General features: G+C 38.5%; 1 protein-coding gene across 1 annotated transcript in view; it reads left to right on the top strand.

The window, feature by feature from the left end:
* Window positions 1-22415, top strand: part of LOC139752907 (SPRY domain-containing protein 3-like) — a 43243-nt gene that overhangs the window by 9992 nt on the left and 10836 nt on the right. The window contains exons 5-7 of the mRNA XM_071668962.1: window positions 15024-15171; window positions 18363-18548; window positions 20809-20958. Of these exons, the coding sequence (XP_071525063.1) occupies window positions 15024-15171; window positions 18363-18548; window positions 20809-20958 (484 nt within the window). The remainder of the gene's footprint in view (window positions 1-15023; window positions 15172-18362; window positions 18549-20808; window positions 20959-22415) is intronic.

Genomic DNA, 22415 nt, shown 5'->3' with positions numbered 1-22415 from the left:
TGCTGTATATTTAATTTTTTTTATGCCAGTTCACAGTTTATACTGACAGTATAAGATATTTTTTATTATACTTGGTCGCTGTCTCCCGCGTTAGCAAGGTAGCGCAAGGAAACAGACGAAAGAATGGCCCAACCCACCCACATACACACATACACATGTATATACATAAACGCCCACACATGCACATATACATGCCTATACATTTCAACATATACATACATATACATACACAGACATATACATATATACATTTGAACATATTCATACTTGCTGCCTTCATCCATTCCTGTCGCCACCCCACCACACATAAAAAACAGCACCCCCCTCCCCCCATGCGTGCAAGGTAGTGCTAGGAAAAGACAACAAGGGCCTCATTCGTTCACACTCAGTCTCTAGCTTTCATCTGTAATGTATGGAAACCACAGCTCCCTTTCCACGTCCAGGCCCCTCAAAACTTTCCATGGTTTAGCCCAGACACTTCACATGCCCTGGTTCAATCCGTTGACAGCACGTCAACCCCGATATACCACATTGTTCCAATTCACTCTATTCCTTGCACACCTTTCACCCTCCTGTATGTTCAGGCCCTGATCGCTCAAATTGTTACTCACTCCTTCCTTCCGCCTCCAATTTGGTCTCCCACTTCTCGTTCCCTCCGCCTCTGACACAAGTATCCTCTTTGTCAATCTTTCCTCACTCATTCTCTTCATGTGACCAAACCATTTCAATACACCCTCTTCTGCTCTCTCAACCACACTCATTTTATTACCACACATCTCTCTTACCCTTTCATTCTTACTCGATCAAACCACCTCACACCACATGTTGTCCTCAAACATTTCATTTTTAACACTTCAACACTCCTCCGCACAACCCTATCTATAGTCCATGCCTCGCAACCATATAACATTGTTGGAACCACTATTCCTTCAAACATACCCATTTTTGCTCTCCGAGATAACGTTCTGGCCTTCCACACATTCTTCAATGCTCCCAGAACCTTCACTCCCTCCTCCACCCTGACTCACTTCTGCTTCCCTGGTTCCATCCGGTGCTAAATCCACTCCCAGATATCTAAAACACCTCACTTCCTCTAGTTTTTCTCCATTCAATTTTACCTCCCAATTAACTTGTCCCTCAGCCCTTCTGAACCTAATTACCTTGCTCTTATTAACATTTAGTCTCAGCTTTCTTCTTCCACACACTTTACCAAACTCAGTCACCAACTTCTGCAGTTTCTCATTCGAATCTTCCACCAGTGAACAACAACTGATTCACTTCCCAAGCCTTCTCATCCACAACAGACTGCATAAGAATATTTCTTTAAGGTAGTGGGATACTTTGGGCGAGTAAAATTTCACTTAGATTGATGTATGACATTATGCTTAATACATTGTATGTGCAATGATAAGAAATAATCGAACCATTCCTGTGGCTAAAGGTTTCTGTTTTATTCATAGTTTTTGCCTAACGATTACCTTGTGATTTTTCTTTGCAATATCTTTGTTTGGTTCTTGGATTATGGAGCAGTCTGTTTCATACTGATAGTTGGTAAAATTAGACATACAGTGTATGACTGGTTGAAATTCTTGCCTGTGGGCCAGAGACTGTGTTTTGTGGCTGGATATGTAATTGGACTCCTTCTATTGAAAACATTAATGACATATTGGAAACAGCCATGGCCAGTCTCATCTGCAGGATTAACTTAGAATTATTATCATGAATTTCATATAATTTTCAACTATGGTGACTTATTTTGTCATTTATTTAACTACAATTTGCTCTCATCATGTTACTGCTTCATCCTTAAAACACAAAACTACCATTGTGATATCACATTGCAGTGCTTTAGTGCATTATGATATCACATTCCAATATTTTGTTGAAGTAGAACATTTCTTTCAGACCACTCACTTATACTACCACACATTCTCATGCATGCACTTCTTCCATTGTGAAAACTATTTACAGCATTCAAAAGTTTTCAATACACACTTGTAGATTTAGAAATTCTCAGAGAAATTTTCTGTTCCCTCTTTCGTGTCTTTTCTCACCTATGGACAAGCATTTGAAAGACTTCTCATTTGTAAGGGGTTAAAATCCATGTAACCTTCCATAAGACTAAGAGAATATATGAGAATTTACCCCATTCACTCTCCACAGTCATTTTGGGTTGGCTGGATACTAGTTTATCACAACATTTCAGTGGCATCACAACTCACCTGACATGTAACCCACACACTGGGTTTTCTATCTCACTGAGTGTACCAGTCTTTGATATGACATCTTTATTGGGCTTCTGCCTTAATTCTTGTTCTTCACAGTACCTGGATCAGTTTTTTTTTAATCACAAACAGTGAGTGATTTGCCCTATTCTATTAAATGCAAAAGTTATAGGCTTCACTGGAGTCATCTGTCCCAACATAGCAGCAGTTGTTTTCTGTATTTAGGGATGGCTGACCCTCATGTTTCAGTCCATTTGTTAGACTTTCCTGATGTTACTTTTTTTTGTAACTCCATACTGATCCCCTTGAAGGATACAAGAGATCTTCTTCAATCTGGTATTAAGATAAGGTTTGTTCCTTTGATTTTGTACCATTTTCCTTCAAAGTTCTAGTGATTGCTAAGAAATACTTTGCAGCTGGTTTTAAGTATAATATCATACTTGACAATGATGTTCAGGTTACTTTTCTTAGCAGAGGAATGGCTTTGAAGATCTGCATCACACTAATGATTACTAACTGTTCTGTAGGACAATGTAGTTTGATAACGAAGCTGATCAAATACTTGAAACAGACTTCTGTGACCCAAAGTTGTTTCACAGATCATACCATAATAGGTGCTGAATTGGACATACTTTGTGGTCTTGACTGCATGGACAGTATTCACATATTTGCTTGGTAAAAGACACAGAAGGCATTACTTTGAAAAAAAAAGTACACATGTTTGAATTTGCCATATTCTGAACATGGTTGTAAATATGGAAATGTTAAAACAAGAGAGCTTAACTTTTGAAGTTTTTCAAAGGCCGCATAATTGTTTAAATTAGCCACGAGCTAGTCTCCATGTGGAGAAGAGGACTACAGGTACCTACAGTGTCCACAATGAACCTTGTCCACCTCACCCAACATTTCCAAACAGTCACTCTTACAATTTAGTACTTTGTCATCTCTCCTTTGGCTTTGATTACTATCTGCAGATGCAATGTCTGGCAAGGTTCCTGAAGTATTCTACTTCCATGTTGTGGTTCCATAGGGTTTTGATCTGAATGAGATGAGGCATGAATGAGAAGTTGCAGTAAGCAGTCACCTGAAATCTCATGTGCACCCACGTTTTCTTGTTTTCAGACAAGAATTTGGGTTTTTCATCCCAAGAAAGGTAAGAGCCAACCATATTGAAGCACAGGTGAAAGAAACAGCACTTAGAAGACAAGTTCCCAAAATGAAGTGGCAGCCAGGAAGAGTAAAGAACACCCATCTTAAGATAGCTTAAGGCACACTGATGCTGGTTGCTGGTGCTCACACCGTTAGAAACACTAGTCTCAGTGATGAGATAGACACTGATTTCACCCTGAGAGCATCCCTCTCTTTTTCCCACAGTAAACCTTAGCCATGTATTGCCTTTGAAAATGTATGGGGGCGGACAGTGTTTTTGCGAACAGTATAGGTATGACTTTGATCTTTCTTAGTAAATACCCGTGACTTTTTTTATATGATATCTTCTTTCTTCCTTTCAATTTTTTATCTCTTAGCTGCTTGCATTACTGGATTGACCCACTATCATAAGACTATATATTGTTTGTTATTATTTCTCTGCTTATTCTGCATATAGATTTATATATATTTATGTTTTGCTTTTTCGCTGTCTCCCGCATTAGCGAGGTAGCACAAGGAAACAGACGAAAGAATGGCCCAACCCACCCCCATACACATGTATATACATACACGTCCACACACGCAAATATACGTACCTATACATCTCAATGTATATATATATATATATATACACACACAGACATATACATATATACACATGTACATAATTCATACTGTCTGCCTTTATTCATTCCCATCGCCACCCCACCACACATGGAATAACAACCCCCTCCCCCCTCATGTGTGTGAGGTAGCACTAGGAAAGACAACAAAGGCCCCATTTGTTCACACTCAGTCTCTAGCTGTCATGTAATAATGCACCAAAACCACAGCTCCCTTTCCACATCCAGGCCCCGCAGAACTTTCCATGGTTTACCCCAGACGCTTCACATGCCCTGGTTCAATCCATTGACAGCATGTCGACCCAAGTACACCACATCGATCCAATTCACTCTATTCCTTGCCCGCCTTTCACCCTCCTGCATGTTCAGGCCCCGATCACTGAAAATCTTTTTCACTCCATCTTTCCACCTCCAATTTGGTCTCCCACCTCTCCCTGTTCCCTCCACCTCTGACACATATATCCTCTTGGTCAATCTTTCCTCACTCATTCTCTCCATGTGACCAAACCATTTCAAAACACCCTCTTCTGCTCTCTCAACCACACTCATTTTGTTACCAACACATCTCTCTTACCCTATTGTTACTTACTCGATCAAACCACCTCACACCACATATTGTCCTCAAACATCTCATTTCCAGCACATCCACCCTCCTCTGCACAACTCTATCCATAGCCCACCCCTTGCAACCATACAACTTTGTTGTAGATTTATGTTACATATAATTTGATTTGATATTTTTTGTACTCTTTAACCTGCTTTTTTGCTTTGTTGTAGATTTTAATTTTTGTCTGATGCATATGTTATACTGTGTAGTCTAATTTGTTTACAGGGCAGCAAGGGCAAGGACCTGATTAGCAGTTTTCGTAGCACACTCGATGGTAAATATTATGCTTTAGATCCCGCTTATGAAGTGGATAACAAGGTTAGGGACCTGATTAACAATTCTTATAACATATTTGTTGATAAATCTTTTTGCTGTGGATCCTGCACATTGAATGTGGGCACCAAGGGCAAGGACCTATATAACAATGCTCCTAGCTTATTTGATTGTAGATTTTGTGCTTTGTATCCTGCATATGAAAGTATGCAACAAGGGCAAAGACCTGATTAACAATTATCCTAACACATTCGATAGTAAATTTTGTGCTGTTGGATCCTCAGAATGAAATTTGGCATTAAGGACAAGGCCCTGATTGATAGTTTTTTGAGGACTTTGGACAGTAAATGTTTTGTTGTGGATCCTGCATATGAAAGTGGTTAGAAAAAGTTATGAATGTGCTTAAAGTGAGAACGGCACTCTCCAGCAACATTTACTGGCATATTTTGTGAGGAAAAATCTTGAATGTGCTGAATGTGGGAGGCTGTTTTCTCTAACAAGCACCCTTAAGCAATTATAGGTGACGCACAGTAATTAGAATTTTTTTAGTGTGCTGAATGTGAGAAATTATAGCATATGTATATGGAAATGGTTATGAGAAGTTACTTTTTCTTTAGTTGATTAGGCCAGTAGAAATAAAGTCCAATACTCTCACTGTTTATACAGATTTGTAACTATATGTATTTGATTGCTTATAATTCACTGACAGTTGTGTATGATGATGTTGGTAGCTTTTGTGGAGTTTCGACATAATTTTCTTTTGTCTTAGACTAAAATTACAGTGTCTTGTCAACTGGTTAATTTTTTATTGATTCTCAGTAAATTTCATGTGTCTGTAAGGGTCCCCCACTGTATTGTGTGGTAAGATGATTAGTAAATCATGTAAAGTTTGTTTTGAATTTTGTCAAAATGAAGAAAAAGTACTTACTATTTATCATGACCTGATTTATTGAATGCTATTTTCTTAGTTCTTGACAAGGATATATTTAACTGAAATTGGCAGTAGCTTTATTAAGTTATGATGTCCTGCATGGCCTAACCAGACCTCAGGTTTTATGTTCACTTTCATGTTAGCTATCAAATAGTGAAGGTTTCCAGTTTGTCCTTTTTACACCCTGATGGTGTCCAGAATACATGAACAAATAACCAGGTAATCATTACCACAACATTCATACAGAAACTGTGGGTAAAAAGTAGTCCAGTCAAATGCCATAGGTCCAAGCTGTAGTTGCTGGGCCATGCAAAAAAACTCACAGTAACAGTGACCGAAATGATACCAGTAGAGCAAAGAAAGGATGGCATCATAGTGGATGGAAAGGAATGATTAAAGAGATGCACTAGCAGGAGAATTGATAAGATGGAAGGCTTTTGATTTCACTCTGGCTAACTCTGGCTAAGAGATAGGTTAGAAGAACAGCAATGCTGTATATGCCAAATGTACTCCATACTGAGGCAAATGAGATCCAAATAGAAATGGATTAACTGCTTTCAACGAAAATCTTTTTGTCACTTATACAGAACCCCTTGCTTTTGAGAAGCAGATGTTGCATGTTCATTTTATGGAGTTTCATAGATAGAGAATTTGGTTATGCTCAACATATTTATATTATTGCGCAGTTGAATTACTGTTTTAGAGTTAAGTAATTTGAAATCAATGAGATTTAGAAAGAGATTTAGCTGGAGATTGCATTCTTTCACTTGAATTTATCCCGGTTATTGCTTCTCCATTCCAAGATACTGCATAACTCCAAATAAGAAGAGAAAATATGCTGACTGTAAAAAAATATGAGAATTGGAGTTAGGAAGGGAGGGAAAGTGGATTGAAATATGTGGATTGGAATCATTGGCATAAGAATGACTATGTTTAGAGGTTCAAGAAATATGACTTTGGTAGAGGAGAAAGAGAATTGGCAATAGGGCAGAACCTTGAGGGATGCCATTGATGACAAGATAAGTGGGAGAAGTCTCTCCATCATTATCTACCATGATGGAATAACAAGCAGTGATGCTATGCACTAGAGAACAGAGAGAGTCAGAAAAGCCAAAGAAAGGAAGTTTAGAAAGCAGAAACGTGCCACATCCTGTCATATGCTCTGAAGTTGAGGGTGCTGACAAATGATTCACCAAAATCCTTGAGATAAGAGTACTAGAGGTGAGTCACAGATGAGAGATCACCAGTGGACCTTGCACCAGGAGAGCCTTATTGGTGATTTGAGATAAGGGAATGAAATTCTAAATGTTTGAAATAAAAAGAGTTTCAAAGACTCTTAAGGTAGCAGAAGTGAAAGTAATATGGTGATAATTAAAAGGGTTGAAGTGGTCTTTATAAGCAAGTGTTCCTCGGGCATTCTTCTAGTAACAAGGAAACGTTGATATTTGTAGATGGAGACTTAAAGCGCTAGCAGGATTTCACAGCTAGTTCAGAGTTAGACTTCCTTAGAACACTAAAAGGTATTCTATCCATACCATATGCTTTATCCAACTGTAGTTGGAAGACCTTGTGCGAGGAAAGGAGAGTGCATATGCTTAGTGATAGAGGATAAAAGGAAGATTAGACATGGAATCAGCCAAAGTTACAAGAAAATTAGGTGCCAAAAGAGAGCAGCTTTCTCAGTGTGAGATTTAGCTATGTATAGACGAGCTTGGAAAAGAAGAGGAATGGTGAATAGCAGAAGTTATTAGAGATAGTTTTGGCTGAGGACCAGAAAGCCTTTTCAGATGAAAAATTCATGTCATCACCTTTTTACTTAATAAAGGTATGCTTCATTCAATAAACAATAGCATTACAATGCTTCTAAGCAGAAATGATGTAATGAGATTCAGGAGTGGGGAAAAGTTTTCATGGCCTGACAGTCTTTTCCTGTTATGACAGTCATCAAAGCAAGAGCTATCAAATGATTATTGGGGAATAAAGGTTTAGTAAAAGAGACCTAGAATACATCCCAAATGTGTGTTTTACAGTCAGCCAAACTAGAGGCTTCCCAGCCAGCAAAGCAGTAAAGCTCCGAAAGAAAGTCATTGTAAAACCTGTGCAAGGAAGGCCACTGAGCCCTCACAGAGTGCCAAAGTTGACATATTGTTCAGTGGATGTGGAGTGGACATGCTCATTCGGAATTGATAAAGATAAGATTCTTCTTGGAAAGAAATAGTATATCTGAAGTAGAATGGTTTAGTGGTAGAAAAAGGTGGAGTGTATTAGAAGAAAGATCATGACAATTTGGAACTTATACTGAATGCTTAATTAGTTGTTCTTGATTGCTAAGGAGGGACAAGAAACGACATTGACTCCACCTGGATCATTGAGTAGACCCAAACCAATTTATGTAAGTTTCATTGAATTATTCTGTATAATGGTTTTCAGCATGTGGATGCAATGAGATTAACTCCTCATGGCAGGTGGCCAAATAGTATAAAAGTTGATAAACAGTTAGAAACATTGTGAAAAATATATGAAACAAAGGGATAGTTCCTTTGTACTGCATTATACAACATTTCACTTTTTTTTTTTAGTAAAAAGAGTGACCTCTTAGATCATCACCTCTCTGCAGCTATGAAAGGTGACCCCCTAGGAGTCTTACTAAACACTGCAGCAATGATCCACCTAAATCTTGGCGGAAACTCATGGTTTGAAGAGTTCCGGTGGTCCTGTTTTCTGATGGGCTCTGGATAACAATTAGGTTTGTTCTTATATTTAGGGGGTCTCACAGAAATATGAATTTGGTCAGACTGAATTGCAGGATTTTCACCCAGAGCTAATGCTTCCTTGGCTGTCCTTCTTTTATGACTTGTTGAACATGAGGCAAGGGATCTAGCTTTCACTAGACTGCACCACAGCTATGCAGTAGTTGGAACCAAGGCTCAAACCATTTTTCCTTTTCCTTGTGGTTATGCTGGTTTCATTCACTTCCAAACAACCCTATGGGATTTTTTTTAGACTGTTTTTGCTAGGAGTCAGCTTGGGTGGCAGACGTTTGTCAATGGCTTTGTCTTTGAGAATTACTCTAGCTGCAACTGCCTTTAAGTAAGCCCTCAGGTAGACTTTTTCTGCTGAGTATCATCTTTTTTCTTCTTGCTTATTGGTTGTAGGGATTAGTATCTTGGCATTGGCTGGAACTGTATGCACTCAGTTTTTCCCTTTTCCTCCAGTGTAGATTCAAGCTAAAGTATCTTTCATAATCTATGGTAGTGACTGGTGGTTTCAAGGTGGGGAAAACAGCCTTAATTCTGTAGCTGTGGAAATCTTCTTGCAAGATTCTCACAATTTCCTAATGAATGATCAACTTCTGGTGGGGCTCCAGCTTAAAGATTCAAGGTTTTGGAATTTCATTGTTTGGTTTCCTGATTCATTTGTTTAGGAGACTATACAGAGAAACCTTTATAGATGATCTTCATAATGTTTGACCTACCTCCCAAGCCAGTATCAGTCAGTTGGAAGTCTTCAGACCTTCTTGGAAGATTTTGCGAATCATTCATTGCAGATGCCATATGTTGATTTTCATCTCCAGTCTCTTCATGATAAGAATGGAGCCAGTTGCCTTTGTATCACATGAAATGCTTTGTATGGGTCTTTTTTGGTAACCGGATATTTTATCTCCTGTCTTCTATGGAATGGACTACTGAGATGTTTTTTCTTATAAACTTGTAGATTCCCTTTCTCAGCCCAAGTGGGAGCTGTTGGGGGTCCTTCTCAAGGTTCCTTGGCTGTCCCTCTTTCAAGATGTGGTAAATATGAGGCTAGGAATTTGGTTTACAGTGGACACCATGGAAGATATATGGTAATTGTTGAACCAAGATTCAGATCTTTTCCCATTTATTATGGGGATGTTAGGTTACATTTGGAGGAATAGCTTTTCCGCCCCATTCCTGCAAGGAGTCACCTTGGCTGGGCAAATGCCTTGTCAAGGTTGCTTTCTTTCTGGATTTTACTGGGAGTAACTGCATTCAAGGAGATCTTCTCCTTAGGAGTATTCCCCAAGTAGCCTTTTTTTTTTTTTTTTTTTTTTACATTGAATGACAACTTTTTGTATCAAACTCAGTGGCCTTAGAGATCAGTGCAAGGGCCTTAGTTAGAATTATTAGCACTCACTTCTTCATCTCTTCTTTGATATGAATTACTGTTAAGGTGACTCTTTCTCTTTTCGAGATGATGACTTTTGTGGTCTCATAGTGGATAAAACAGCCTTGATATATGAGACTACTGCAGCTGTACCAATCTCCTTGTAAGATTGTCACAACTCTTAAAGCAATGTCTGTTTTGAAATGGACTACAATATACAGATTTCTAGTTTTGATATTTTTTATTTGTTTTTCTCATTCAAATGTTTAGATGAAATTTTGGTGCTACCTTTGCAGATTATCTCATTCATGTTTGCCCTGCCCCCTGAGCCAGTGCCAGTCTATTTGGAAGTCTTTTCAGACTTTCCCAAAAGGTTCTGAGAATCATTCGTTGATAATGCTGTACATTTATATCCTTCCTTTAAACTTTTCCATGATATGAATGGAGTCAGTTACCTTTGCTTTGTATAAAGTGTTTTGTAGGTGTCTTTTTTCAGTGCCTTGTGATGTTTTTCACTTTTGTGTGGAGTGGACTGTTAATTTTTTTAATATACTAATTATTTCCCTTATCCAGTCCAGGTGGAAGTTGTTAAGGGTCCTGAAATGCACCAAGAAAGCCCATTGAGAGGTTTACTTTTCAAATGGCTTTCTTCATAGATTTAATGTCTTTTGCCAGTACTGATGTTTTCAATTAACATGTCTTGGTGACAGGTATTGCTTGTCACCTAATAACAAGGTGGGGTGATGGGGGAGCAGACCCTAAGGTCTGGGGACTTGTGCTTCAACCATTGTTCCTTGATGTATTGGAGGGTGCTGCTTTGGAGGGTGTCTATCCAGATGCAGTTCTTGCATTTCCTCGTAAGGTTGTACCTTATAAAATCTACAGTGTATAACTGGGGCTCTGTTGACCACAAGATCTCAGAGCCCATTTAATTGTTGGATACCTCTCAGCTTTTAATTTGAGATCATCTTGCATGCCTAAGTCATTGGGGAGGGGCTGGATGAAAGCAAACCCTGATGTCAAAATTCCCAGGCCTTGGCTGGTGTACTGAGGTTACAGAAGTAGAACTTTTCAGAGGGTGTCTACCCACTGGAAGTCATGATGATTACTCATGGGCTGGTTCCATTCATAGAACCACAGCAAGACTTATTAGCCTTCAGTACATGATTCCTAATGTTGCTAGTATACTGAATGGGTCTTGTTTTATGTAAGATCATCTCATCTGTCAGTGTATCCATACCCTTGTTAGTTTACAAATAAACTAGGGAAACTTTTCCAAGGATGTCTATTCATAAGAGTTAGTACCAATTCCTTGTGGACTGATTCATTTTATGGAACTTTGGCAATGCTTGGTTGCCTTTAGTACACAGTACTCATTGGAGATACTGGATATTGCTCAGATCAAGATCATTTCATGTCTCCCTTTCTTCTTTGAAGGATATGAAGGTAAACCTCAAATTCGTCCTGAGTGGTGTTCCGAAGATGCACTAAGGGGTTCTGATTTGGAGAACATCTACCCAGAGGAAGTTAGTATATCATCAGTGGAATTCTTCATGGCTTTGCAACATTGTAATCATAATTCAACTTTCTTCTGTTATCGTCATATATGCTGGTGTGATAGAAGTCCTTGTCTGTTTAGAGGAATTGGCAGGTCTGGACTTTAGTTCTGTTCTTGGATGATGGCCATTGGAACAAAGCCACATCCTTGGGATTATTCCTGTAAGCTTCTAAGAATGAATCCTGGCTAAAGGAGCAATAGTAGGCATACAGGTTGTACCAGGGATAGTCTAGGGGTATAGTAAGACAAATGTCTAGCCCCTTGCATGAGTTTGTAATGGATCCTATGTAAAGGAAACTTGGGAAGGCATTGCATCAGTTAAGAAAATCAGCTTTTATGTCCAGTCAGATTCCCTTGGATTGGCATATTTTATTGAAATTTATGCAGATTATTTGTTCTTTCAACCTTGACAAGAAGCAGGTCTTGGTAAATCAAGTTGTCAGTTATTTCTTGCTCAGCTTGGGGATGGTCTGCTAGAACCTAGATGTTAGAGAACTTGCTTCTACTGTAGCTTTTTCAGGGACTTTCCTACTGGATGGGATTGATAAGAGGGATCTTTGTCTTCAAACTCCCTTCTTTGTTGTTATCTCATCCAGGTTCATGTTGCCCTCCCTGGTGTAATGATGAGTGTAATGCCTTCAGAACATTCTTTTGATTGGGAGCCAGAGCATCATTAGATGTAAGCCTTCCCTTAGGTTTCTTTGGTTATTAGGATTTCCTTTAAGCCCTCTTCCATCACATGGATGTGCTTCTGAGTTGTCATTTGTTTTGTCCTTTGCTGAGAAATGTAGGTTAAAGAATGAAAAACCATTTATTTACTGAAGATATATCCTTGTGAGCATCGTTTTTTATATTTCCTTTCCTTTCTTTTCCCTCTTTCTATTTGAAAAACCTTTCTTGATTCTAGTAGAGATGTCTGATGCAAATGTAGGCAATCAGTGAAAGACAGGATTTACCTGGTGTGTGGGCTTGACTTTGGCTAGACTTTGACATCTTAGGGTTTGGCAGTCACTGATGGGCTGTTGAACATTTAGGCAACCCAACTTGAATGTGAAAATTGTAGTAGGGAAAGTCTCATGAACTCCCCCACAAAAGTTGAGGTTAAGATGGATTTCATCCCCTTGCAGCTGATGGCCTGTATGGATACTCATAGGATTATACCTTTGGTAGAGAAATGACTTTTCATTCTTGAAAACACACATTTCTAAACCTCAAATGCTGCATATACTTTTTTCATTTATCTACTGCTTATCATGTGCAAGAATCTGGTGCATATACTTTCTTCCCTTTCTAGATACACTATGTTTACAACCTATGAGGGATTTGAATATCCTGTGATTATGACGAATCACTGTCCAACCATACACATTCCCATCATTGATAATTCTCACAGTCTCATTTACTCATTCAAACTGATACAGTGAAGTGATAACTGTCTTTATTTAGTTGTCAGGCGCATGACTGCTTTTCCATGCTTCCAACCAGTCTCCAGATATACTTAACAGTAGTTTCACCCTCATTCTTCACCATCTCACTTGCCATTGAATCATTGCACACAGTTATTCTATAAGAGCATTATAGCACTTCTCACCTCTTTTGTAATGTATTCCCCTTGCCTCTATTCCTCCTCTTACTTAATGCTAATCTTACTGTGAAAATAACCGTCTCTGGGTGGTTCTTGAAAGTATTCTCTCTGCACTTTAAGTGCTTCTTCCTTTGTTCCAAACATTCTTCCAGACTTGTCTGATGTACTTTTGCTTCTTAGAATTACCTTTCTTTGACATTTACATTTTTCCTTTCAAAATAGATTGATATTCGTTAATATCTCATAAATATCCAATAAGATCTTCGTTTGCTGTCCTTTTATTCACATATACCATCTTTTTAACTTTTCCAGGAAGAACTTTATGTTCTTTATTCTGTGCCTTCCTTTCAACACTGGCAGATTCAGACCCCCCTGCCAAACCCTCTCTTTTTCCTGAGCCAGGTTAACTCTTCATTCTTCTGTACTGTGCCACAGTTATATGCAGATACTGCTGTGATGGTGGCTGAATCATTGGAGTTGGATAGAATTGTGGGCTGCTGATAGTGAAGGATGCTGAAGATGAATGCGAGTAAGAAGTTTCTGAGTGACAGGGGATGTCTCATTGTAATATCTGTTTGAATGGTAAAGAACAGGAAGCTGTGGATGAAGTTATGTATGTGAGTGTAGTTTTTAGTAAGGATGGTAGTAGGAAAGCTGATATTGAGAGTGTAGTCTTGCAAGGGAGGAAAAGTGAAGATGCATTAGAAGCCGTGGCAAATGGAAGAAATTGATTGATTGTAGAGTTTTAGAAGTTGACTTGAAAGAGTGCTTGTCCCACCACTGCTATATATATGATTTAAAGTCCTAGTTTATGCAATGTAAGTCAGAAAAAGTAAAGAATAAAAACAGGAGATATGGATAATTAGAATGGTTGAGATTAGTGAAGAATAAAGTTACGAGAAAGGTATGTGATATCAAGATGTCATTGGTAAAGCACATGAATAAAAGTCTTTTAGAATGGTATGGAAAAATAAAACATATGGCAGGTTGGTCAAGAAAATATGTTTTAGTGTATGTAAGGTTACAGGGAGGAGTTATACCATGGAAGAGGAGGATAGACGCACTGAAAGAATTTCTTAGGGGTTGATAGGTTTTAGAGGCAGTGCATTGGAGTTTCTTTGTGTGATTTGGTGTGAAAGGAGGTGTTTTGTTCAATTGATGAATCAATGTAGTGTGGAAGGTGAAAAGTAAGGGGCACACATATAAGTGTTGAAGTTTATGTTTTAGTTTAACGCTCTGGGCATAAGTTGAGGATAAGAGCAAAGGATTTGAGAGGTTGTGTGCTCCTGATCCACTCCAAGAAATTGGTAATGGAGATGATTGTGATAGATGAATTGATAGATAGGCTGAGGGGTAGTTAGATTTACAGGTGGACATTAATTAGAATGTATTATTTTTTCCATGTTTACAGGATTTTCTTCAATTTGCAATTGCTGAAGTAGGGTATTTCTTTTGCAAATCAATTGTGTATATCAGATTTGTCAGATTTTGCAGGATGGCAGTAAGATTTGAGCATCTGATCCTGATGTAATCAAAGTATAAACTTGAACTTCTAAGTCCTCATGATCTGTGCTTGCTGGATCAGTTCTCATCTTTTCACACATTATGGTAAGAGACAGCTACACCAGTCATATGATGGTCAAACAGATATACTGAACTTTTCTTGAAATGCTACCATTGTTGCTGTCAGATTGTAAGCACTTAGAAAATGTTACCATGGCCAGCAGCTCATATGAGATGATTTTGCAAATAACAGTTCTTAATGAATGTTAGAAAAGGTGTGCATGATGATATATATAGATGGATAAATAAATAAATTCATCACTGATACTCATTTGATGAATCTGCTTGAATATAAGTATTCTAGTCTCTCAAGTTAGTTAAAAGGGGCATTTTCCTCAATGTAATGTTTCCATTGATACAGTAATGTAATCTTTCATGTTTCAGACTTTACAAAGCTCGTCCCAGAGGTGTGGTATTTGGGCCACGATGTGGTGCTGGTGACAGGATGGGATGTGGTGTCAAGTATGATCAGTTATCTCCAGAAAATGACCCATCATCTGTCCCAGTATTTTTTACAAAAAATGGAAAAGAGGTACCTCTTTAAATTATCATGCTTGTTTTACAGTGCCAGTGCTTACTCCTCACACTCCACAAGGGGCAGGATATAGATTTGTCAGACAAGTTTGGTAGGGTATTATTCACCGGAGTGTACACTGGGAATGATCTTACTGCCAGACTTAAGCTTAACTAACCCTTCTTCCTTGGGGTGATATAATATTGTGAAAGTATGGTGTCAAGAGTGCCTTAGGTTGTCATGAGTACAAATCTGATTGAGTGATTTTTCTGTTTGACAGGAGCTTGAAGGATATATCCTTAGCAGTCTTGTTTGTTGAAATGACCATGGACTCTAGCATAGAGAAGCCAGCTCTTTTGAGTAATTAGCCTTCTTAGCAGCTATCTTTTGTATGCATTACTAATCACAGTTTTGAAATCACTCTGAGCAAATGATCCTCCAGCAGAGCTCTGGATCCTCAAGATCTGTAATGCTATAACCCAAATTACTAATAAGGATTCAGCATAAAAGACCTATAATGCTCTGACAAATGCACATATATGTTTTTTACAAACCTTTTGCCATCAGATAGTTATACCTTTAGTTGTCCCATAAAAGGGGTACTGGGATTGTATAATTGTACATATTTTATTTTTTCAAACTTGTTTACTCTTTCCCTTGTTGGTGAGGTAGCATTAAAAACAGCCTCATTCACTGATATCCAGCATAATTATATGCATTGCCATTTGATTCAACTGCAACCAAAGGCTAAGAGTATAGAGAAAAATATATAAAACTATAACAAGGATTCTAATGACAGTCTTTCCACAAAATAAAATGAGGAAGGAAGAAAAGTGGGAATTTCATTTGCAGCTTACTAATTTTTGTTGTTCACTGATTAGGGTGTGACTTCTTATAGTGTGTGTGAGTATATATGAGTTTAAAGCAGTTGTATTGATGTACTTCAACTTTGGGATGAGATTTTAGGTGGCAGTGTTGTCATGGGTAAGTTTGGTGCAGCAAATACAGCCCCAATCTGCTGAGGGAGGTCCAGGTGATGGAGAGAGCTGAGAGAGTCATTGTCTTGAGTGCCTCTTTATGTGTGATGCAAGAGGGAGTTTGGGACTTTGGTATACCCACTTCTGTACCTCTGTGGTGGTTCTTGTGGTTTAGTTGATTAGGATGGTGTAGTTGATTAGGAAAGTGACTAGGTAGAGGAGGCATGGATGGGTTCAGGAAGGATGACAGTTATGTAGATGTTGAGTTCATGTGCAATGAGTCTAAGTGTCTTGGGTTGACTGGGAAAGTAGAGATGATACTTGTAAGATTTCTTATGTAATGAATGTGTTCCTTACAGCTTAGTTTGTTGTCCACAGTGACATAAAACATTTGGTAGACTGCATTTTCTAAAGGAGACCAGGGCCTGATAAGACATGAATGGTGCAACACTGTTATAAGTGAGGCTGCTGTGCTGTGTGGTTGATGGCTATGCAGTTGAGCAGGTGTGTCCATCAGGGCTTCATTGTCGCATGCTTGCAGCTCAGGAACTAGAAGGTGGATGTATCCCTTTAGGAGCATCCAGCCAAACATCTCTTGATGGAGCCTGAGAGCCATAGGATGAGACTTCTCTATAAGACAAGGTTGATGGCTTTGTGTTTATGTTATGGTTGACTAAGATATTTAAGTCCATGAAGGCAGATAGATAAGACTTGTTTTTCTCTTGGTTGAACAGGCCATATGCTTAATGCGTAATGAAAGTCTTAGAAGTATCCTTAACACTCGAAGATGGGGTGAAAGATCTTTCAGTAGGTGGATGTACCTTAACATTGATGGCTTTAATGACCCTGGCAGTTGATAGGTCTGAAGCCCAACCAGCCAGCCAGCTAGCCTTTCATCCAACCAACCAACCAGCAAACCACCCAACCATCTAGGCTGTTGTCCATAAAATCACTGAGGCTGTGGGAGATAAAGCCATGTATTACCAAACTGCTGAATGCCTATGGAACCTATGATGTCTTTGTAAGTGCAGTCAAACACAGACTTCCACAAAGCAGGCTGGGAACTTAGGTGGCAGCAGTGGGGGACACCAAACATTTTTACTATTATGAGGGAACAAAAGGTATAAAGTCTTCCAGTCATCATGGGTGGAGGGAACCAATAGTGGTGGAGCAGAAAGTTTATTTAGTTTAAGGGAGAACTATTTTTTCAGGGTTTCAACTGTAAGTCATTGGATTTATTGGAGTGCTTTGCGTTGAGGCTGTGTAATTAACAGGCATCTTCAGACCCTTGCGCTGAACCTTTGGAGGTTGAAGGGGCTGGAAGGTAGACTGATAAGCAAGTGGTGTCAAGAATGTGGAGTATATGGGTGATGGTGGTAGAATGATTGTTAATAAGTTGAGTTGCTCTATTATCTAAGGTGATTGATGAATGATGAGGAGGTAATCTCTTCAGACTTTTCGATATCCTTCCGTCATGCATTGTAACCTGGTAGGATGATAAGATATTCCCCCAGTTTTTTCTCTTGAATTATTTTATGGAAGGCTTTGAGGTTTCTGTTCTTGTGATAGAAAGCCAGGTTTTCACTGTTGCGTTAACCTCATAATGTAGCATATGATTGAGGTCACATAAGCTGGTAATGGTCTTATGGATTTTTCAGTGAAGGGGCTTCTTTGGTATTACTGTGATTATTTCATTTTGTTTCTTTGTTGTTCATGCATAGCTTTTCAGTCAAGAAATGCTGGACAATCTACTATTCAAACTGGCATACTGCTGAAGCAGTATGCCTTTATGTTCGGTCCCAAATGTTTCATTACACTCAGGACAGGGAATCAGAGTATTGATACTTGGTACCAGATCATTGATACATATGGGCACTCTGAACATCGGGTGTTTTTAGTTGGATTGGAAGGTACTGGTTTGCCATATTGGTCGAAATAAGATTAAGAATGTTCTGGCCATGTTGGAAAGTGTACCTTTTTGATAAAGGCAGCTGTTTCTGGAAACCCATAATGTCCATTTAATTAAAATTTCCCAGGAACAAAAGTTCCTGCCTGTGAGAGTACTCATTGGTAACAAAATGGTTCACTAGTTTATCTTAACAGTAGGTACAGCAGCATATATCATAAGATATGCTTATTGTGTATAAAGGTCGTATATTTCATGATCTGTGTTTTTGAATGATTGATTGAGTTTCTGAAGGGCTTAATGTTCATTACCTTTCTGTGTTGTAGGTTGGTTCAGTTATGGTGCGTGTTCCGCCTGGTGGATTGTATCCATGTGTGGGTCTGGCTGCTGCAGGAGATGCAGTAAGACTATCACCTCAACTCTTCTGGCCACCAGATGAAGATACACATATGTCTGTTGACTCCAATGAGGAAGAATGGCTTCGACTTCATGATGTTCGGCTAAATGGACAGGTAAGGGATATAAATGATAATTTTCTTCATGCCCATATGTCATTATATGATATTAGACTAGGATGTGAGTCTTTCTGTACTGATTCTTGTTTCTTGTGTTGAACATTTGGTTCCCATCTCAGCAGTATCTACAAACTTTATTCATTTTATATGATCATTCATACTTGTGCATGCATTTACCTTTCCACTGTTCCCTCATCTTTCTTCTGGTCTTTCTCAATACCTTAATCTGCTGTCCATGTATATCAATTCTCTTTAAAGCATTCTGCCCAAGTCCACTCACCAAATGCTTACACCACTTAACCAGAATATTCTGTATGTAGTCATTTGTTTCTTTTACAATATATTTTTTTTTTATTTCATCATACCTCACTCTTTCCCTTATATTGTAAATGTACCCTGGAATGTAGCCAGCTACCATTGTGCTGTTCCACAGTAGTGAAGGAAATTTAAAGAATGATTTCTGTGGGTTGCCTAAGTGGATCTCATATAGAATTTGATAGCAGTATGGTTAAGTCTCTGCACCATAGAATGCAGTCCAATGCAATTATTGTACTGTCCCCAGATGTTGACAAGAACTTAAACAAATGACTCCTTCGCAGATTCTGGGGATTATACTACCTGGGTATCTTGTGTGTGGGGTAGAAGGTAACTTTGAAGAATGGTAGTGGGAGGCTAGAAGTTCTTCCCTTGTGTAGTATTACTTTCCAAAAGAAGGAACAGAGGGAGGATTTTTCTTCTGAGGCCCAGTTGTTTGTTCCAGACACTGTATTGCTAATACAGGAAACTGAAGCATGAAAGAAGATTGCAAAAGAGCTTCTGTTGCTGTTGAATATAGATGCATGCCATTTGAAATAGCAGCAGGTTCTGAATTCAGAGCATGAGATTTTCATAGGTGGTGCTAAGTTGAGGAATTTAGTGAAATTTAGAGGAATTTAAAGTTTGGCTTGTTACTGATATTCCATTTTACATAACTGAGTTTTTAAACCTGATGCCCATTCCCAGTGTCACTAGGTAACTTCAGAAACAGACAATTTCATCATTTACTCACATTCACTCTTTAGCTCTCATGAATTTGTACTCCAATATATCATCAATAGGATGTCTCATTCCAGTGCAAAAATTGTAAAGCATTATGTTACCATGAGTCATACATACATTAAATATCCTTACCATCCAGTCAACAACACAGTCACCCCCTTTTTTAATGAATTCCACTGCAATACCATCCAAACCCACTGCCTTGATGGCTTTCATCTTTCGCAAAGCTTTTACTACCTCTTCTCTGTTTACCAAATCATTCTACCCAACCCTACCACTTCACACGCCACCTCTACCAAAACACTCTATATCTGCCAGTCTATCATCTAACACATTCAACAGACCTTCAAAATACTCACTCCATCTCCTTCTCACATTACCACTACTTGTTATTACCTCCCCATTAGCCCCCTTCACCGATGTTGCCATTTGTTGTTTAGTCTTACGCACTTTATTTGCTTCCTTCCAAAACATCTTTATATTCTCCCTAAAATTTAATGATACTCTCGCACCCCAACTCTCATTTGCCTTCTTTTTCACCTCTTGCACCTTTCTCTTGACCTCCTGCCTCTTTCTTTTATACATATTCCAGTCATTTGCACTATTTCCCTGCAAAACTTGTCCAAATGCCTCTCTCTTCTCTTTCACTAATAATCTTACTTCTTCATCCCACCACTCAAGTATCTTTTGATATTGTTATAAACTACTGTAGATCTTTGAGGTGAAAAAGATGTCTGAAAGGTATAACATGAACTTGGACTTATCATGGGTCAGAAAGGACATTAGAAAGTATTATTTTAGCTGTAGAGTGGTGAATATATAACACATGCAGAATAAAAGGATAGTAGATACTACCTGCACTGAAAACTCAAAAACCTGAATGATAGAAATATAATGTTAACAGACAAAGCTAGCTCCCTTCCCAAATGCACACAAGACACAAAACATCTCCATAACAGGACCTTGGTTAATGATGGTAATCATCAAAAGAGCACCGAGACACTTATGTTCAGTGTTTCAGTTGACTGTCATTTGGATTTAGAAGGTTTTAGATCTGTAATTCAGCTTACTAATCAGCAATAACTGTATTTAGTTGCATGTGGGTTATATATTTGAATTTGGTTTATCATTTTGCCCCTGAATTTTGAAATATAGCAATCACTATTTTCTTTTATGTGATTTTGCATGACTGAATAAGCCTCCAACTTTTATCTATTAGATGTTGGAATACTGTGGTCGAGGCAAGAGTTTAGCAGACGTTGGCCTTGCCCAAGCCCGCGTTCCTCTAAACACAACCTCACACTACTTTGAGATGGAAATTGTTGATCCAGGACGCTCTGGATACATCACTATTGGACTGACTAAAAAGGTAAGTGATTCAGTCGTAGATCATGTTGAGGCACTGAGCTAATGATAGTTATTGTCTGTTTCTCAAATTTTTGGTCTTGTCTGTCATAAATGATTCCTTAAAACTGAAATTCAGGGGAATCTTTCCTTTACCTAAAGGATTAATCCTTTCCAAGTTTGCCAGGTTTACTGTCAAGGGCTGACTGCCCAATTCTTTTCACCAGTTATGGAAAGCATGGCCAACTTCCTGCAAAACACATTCTTGAAAAGCATGCCAGAATCTGGTATTTCCTGGGTCTTCCCAGAATATAGTATTCCTGTTCTTATGCATAAATACAATTGAATAAAAGCAATTTTGAATAGGTGGTATACCATATTTACATGGAAATCTACTGTGGAGCTTGGCCCATGTTTTTTGAGCACTAAGCATTGAAAGTGGGCTGATGGATATGATATCAGTTATTGTGTGAGGCACATGTGAAATTTTTCTCCAGCAAGTGTACAATTTTTGGACTTGCATGTAAGTTTTGTTTTAGAGAATGCAGAGCATGTTTTAGGTGTTTTATGTTGATATTAAAACAAGCAGTAAACCAGGGATTTCTCACTGAAAGCTCAGTCATCTGTTCCTGGCACTATCACTGAAGGCAAGAAAGGCTAATTGATCTGGAAGAAAGTAGTGATTTTCTTTGAATCTTAAATGAAGCCAGAGGCTAATATTGTTTGAAAATTGACTGTCAAGAGTATCTGCATGGATGTGGTATGTGCTCATAGATGGGAAGTCTCAGTTAAATTGTTAGTCATTTATTTTAACTCCAAAGAGTATGGAGTCATTTACTGATTTTTCAGCGAGTGCAAACTTCGAGTGAAAACTTTGTTAGTTTTCATTTTGTTTGATCCATAATTCAAGACTCTTTTTTGAATCCTTACTTTGACAAGTGATATTAGAAATGGAGGCCTGGTCTGATGCTGACAGACCAGTTGAGTTATATCGTAGCTAATGTTTTGCTATCTCTCTTTATCTCTGATGCCTGTTCCCTTTAGGAACTCCCTCAAGGGGTTGGCCACTGCATAAAAGTCTCCATGTCTGTTGAACTCCAGTGCTGCTTCTTATCCTTCAGTGTCTTACCCTTAACAGGCCACTGGCAGAGGGCAACTCCAGCACAGTTTTCAAAGAAAGGCAACAAAATTGACATTAAGAGTGAGACACAGACCATATTAGGAAAGATTAAAAGGACTTAAAACTATATTGTTCACTTTACAAAAAAATGTTAGTGGTGACAATTAGAGCTCTAAAGATATTCAAAATTATGGAAATTATGAAATTGTATTTAAGAATACCTGAAAATCTCTAGCACAATGAATGTACAGTGGATTTTAAGATTGTTGTAGTGAAAGTTGATTAAGTTCAGCACTACAGTGCCCAGAATATCAATTTATTCAAGATATCTAGCCTTTCAAATTTCCAACTCATGTCATTTA

This window comes from Panulirus ornatus, chromosome 13 (assembly GCF_036320965.1).
Source record: "Panulirus ornatus isolate Po-2019 chromosome 13, ASM3632096v1, whole genome shotgun sequence".
NCBI lineage: Eukaryota > Metazoa > Arthropoda > Malacostraca > Decapoda > Palinuridae > Panulirus > Panulirus ornatus.
The sequence above is the reverse complement of the archived record's forward strand: the minus strand, read 5'-3'. Positions and strand labels throughout refer to the sequence as shown.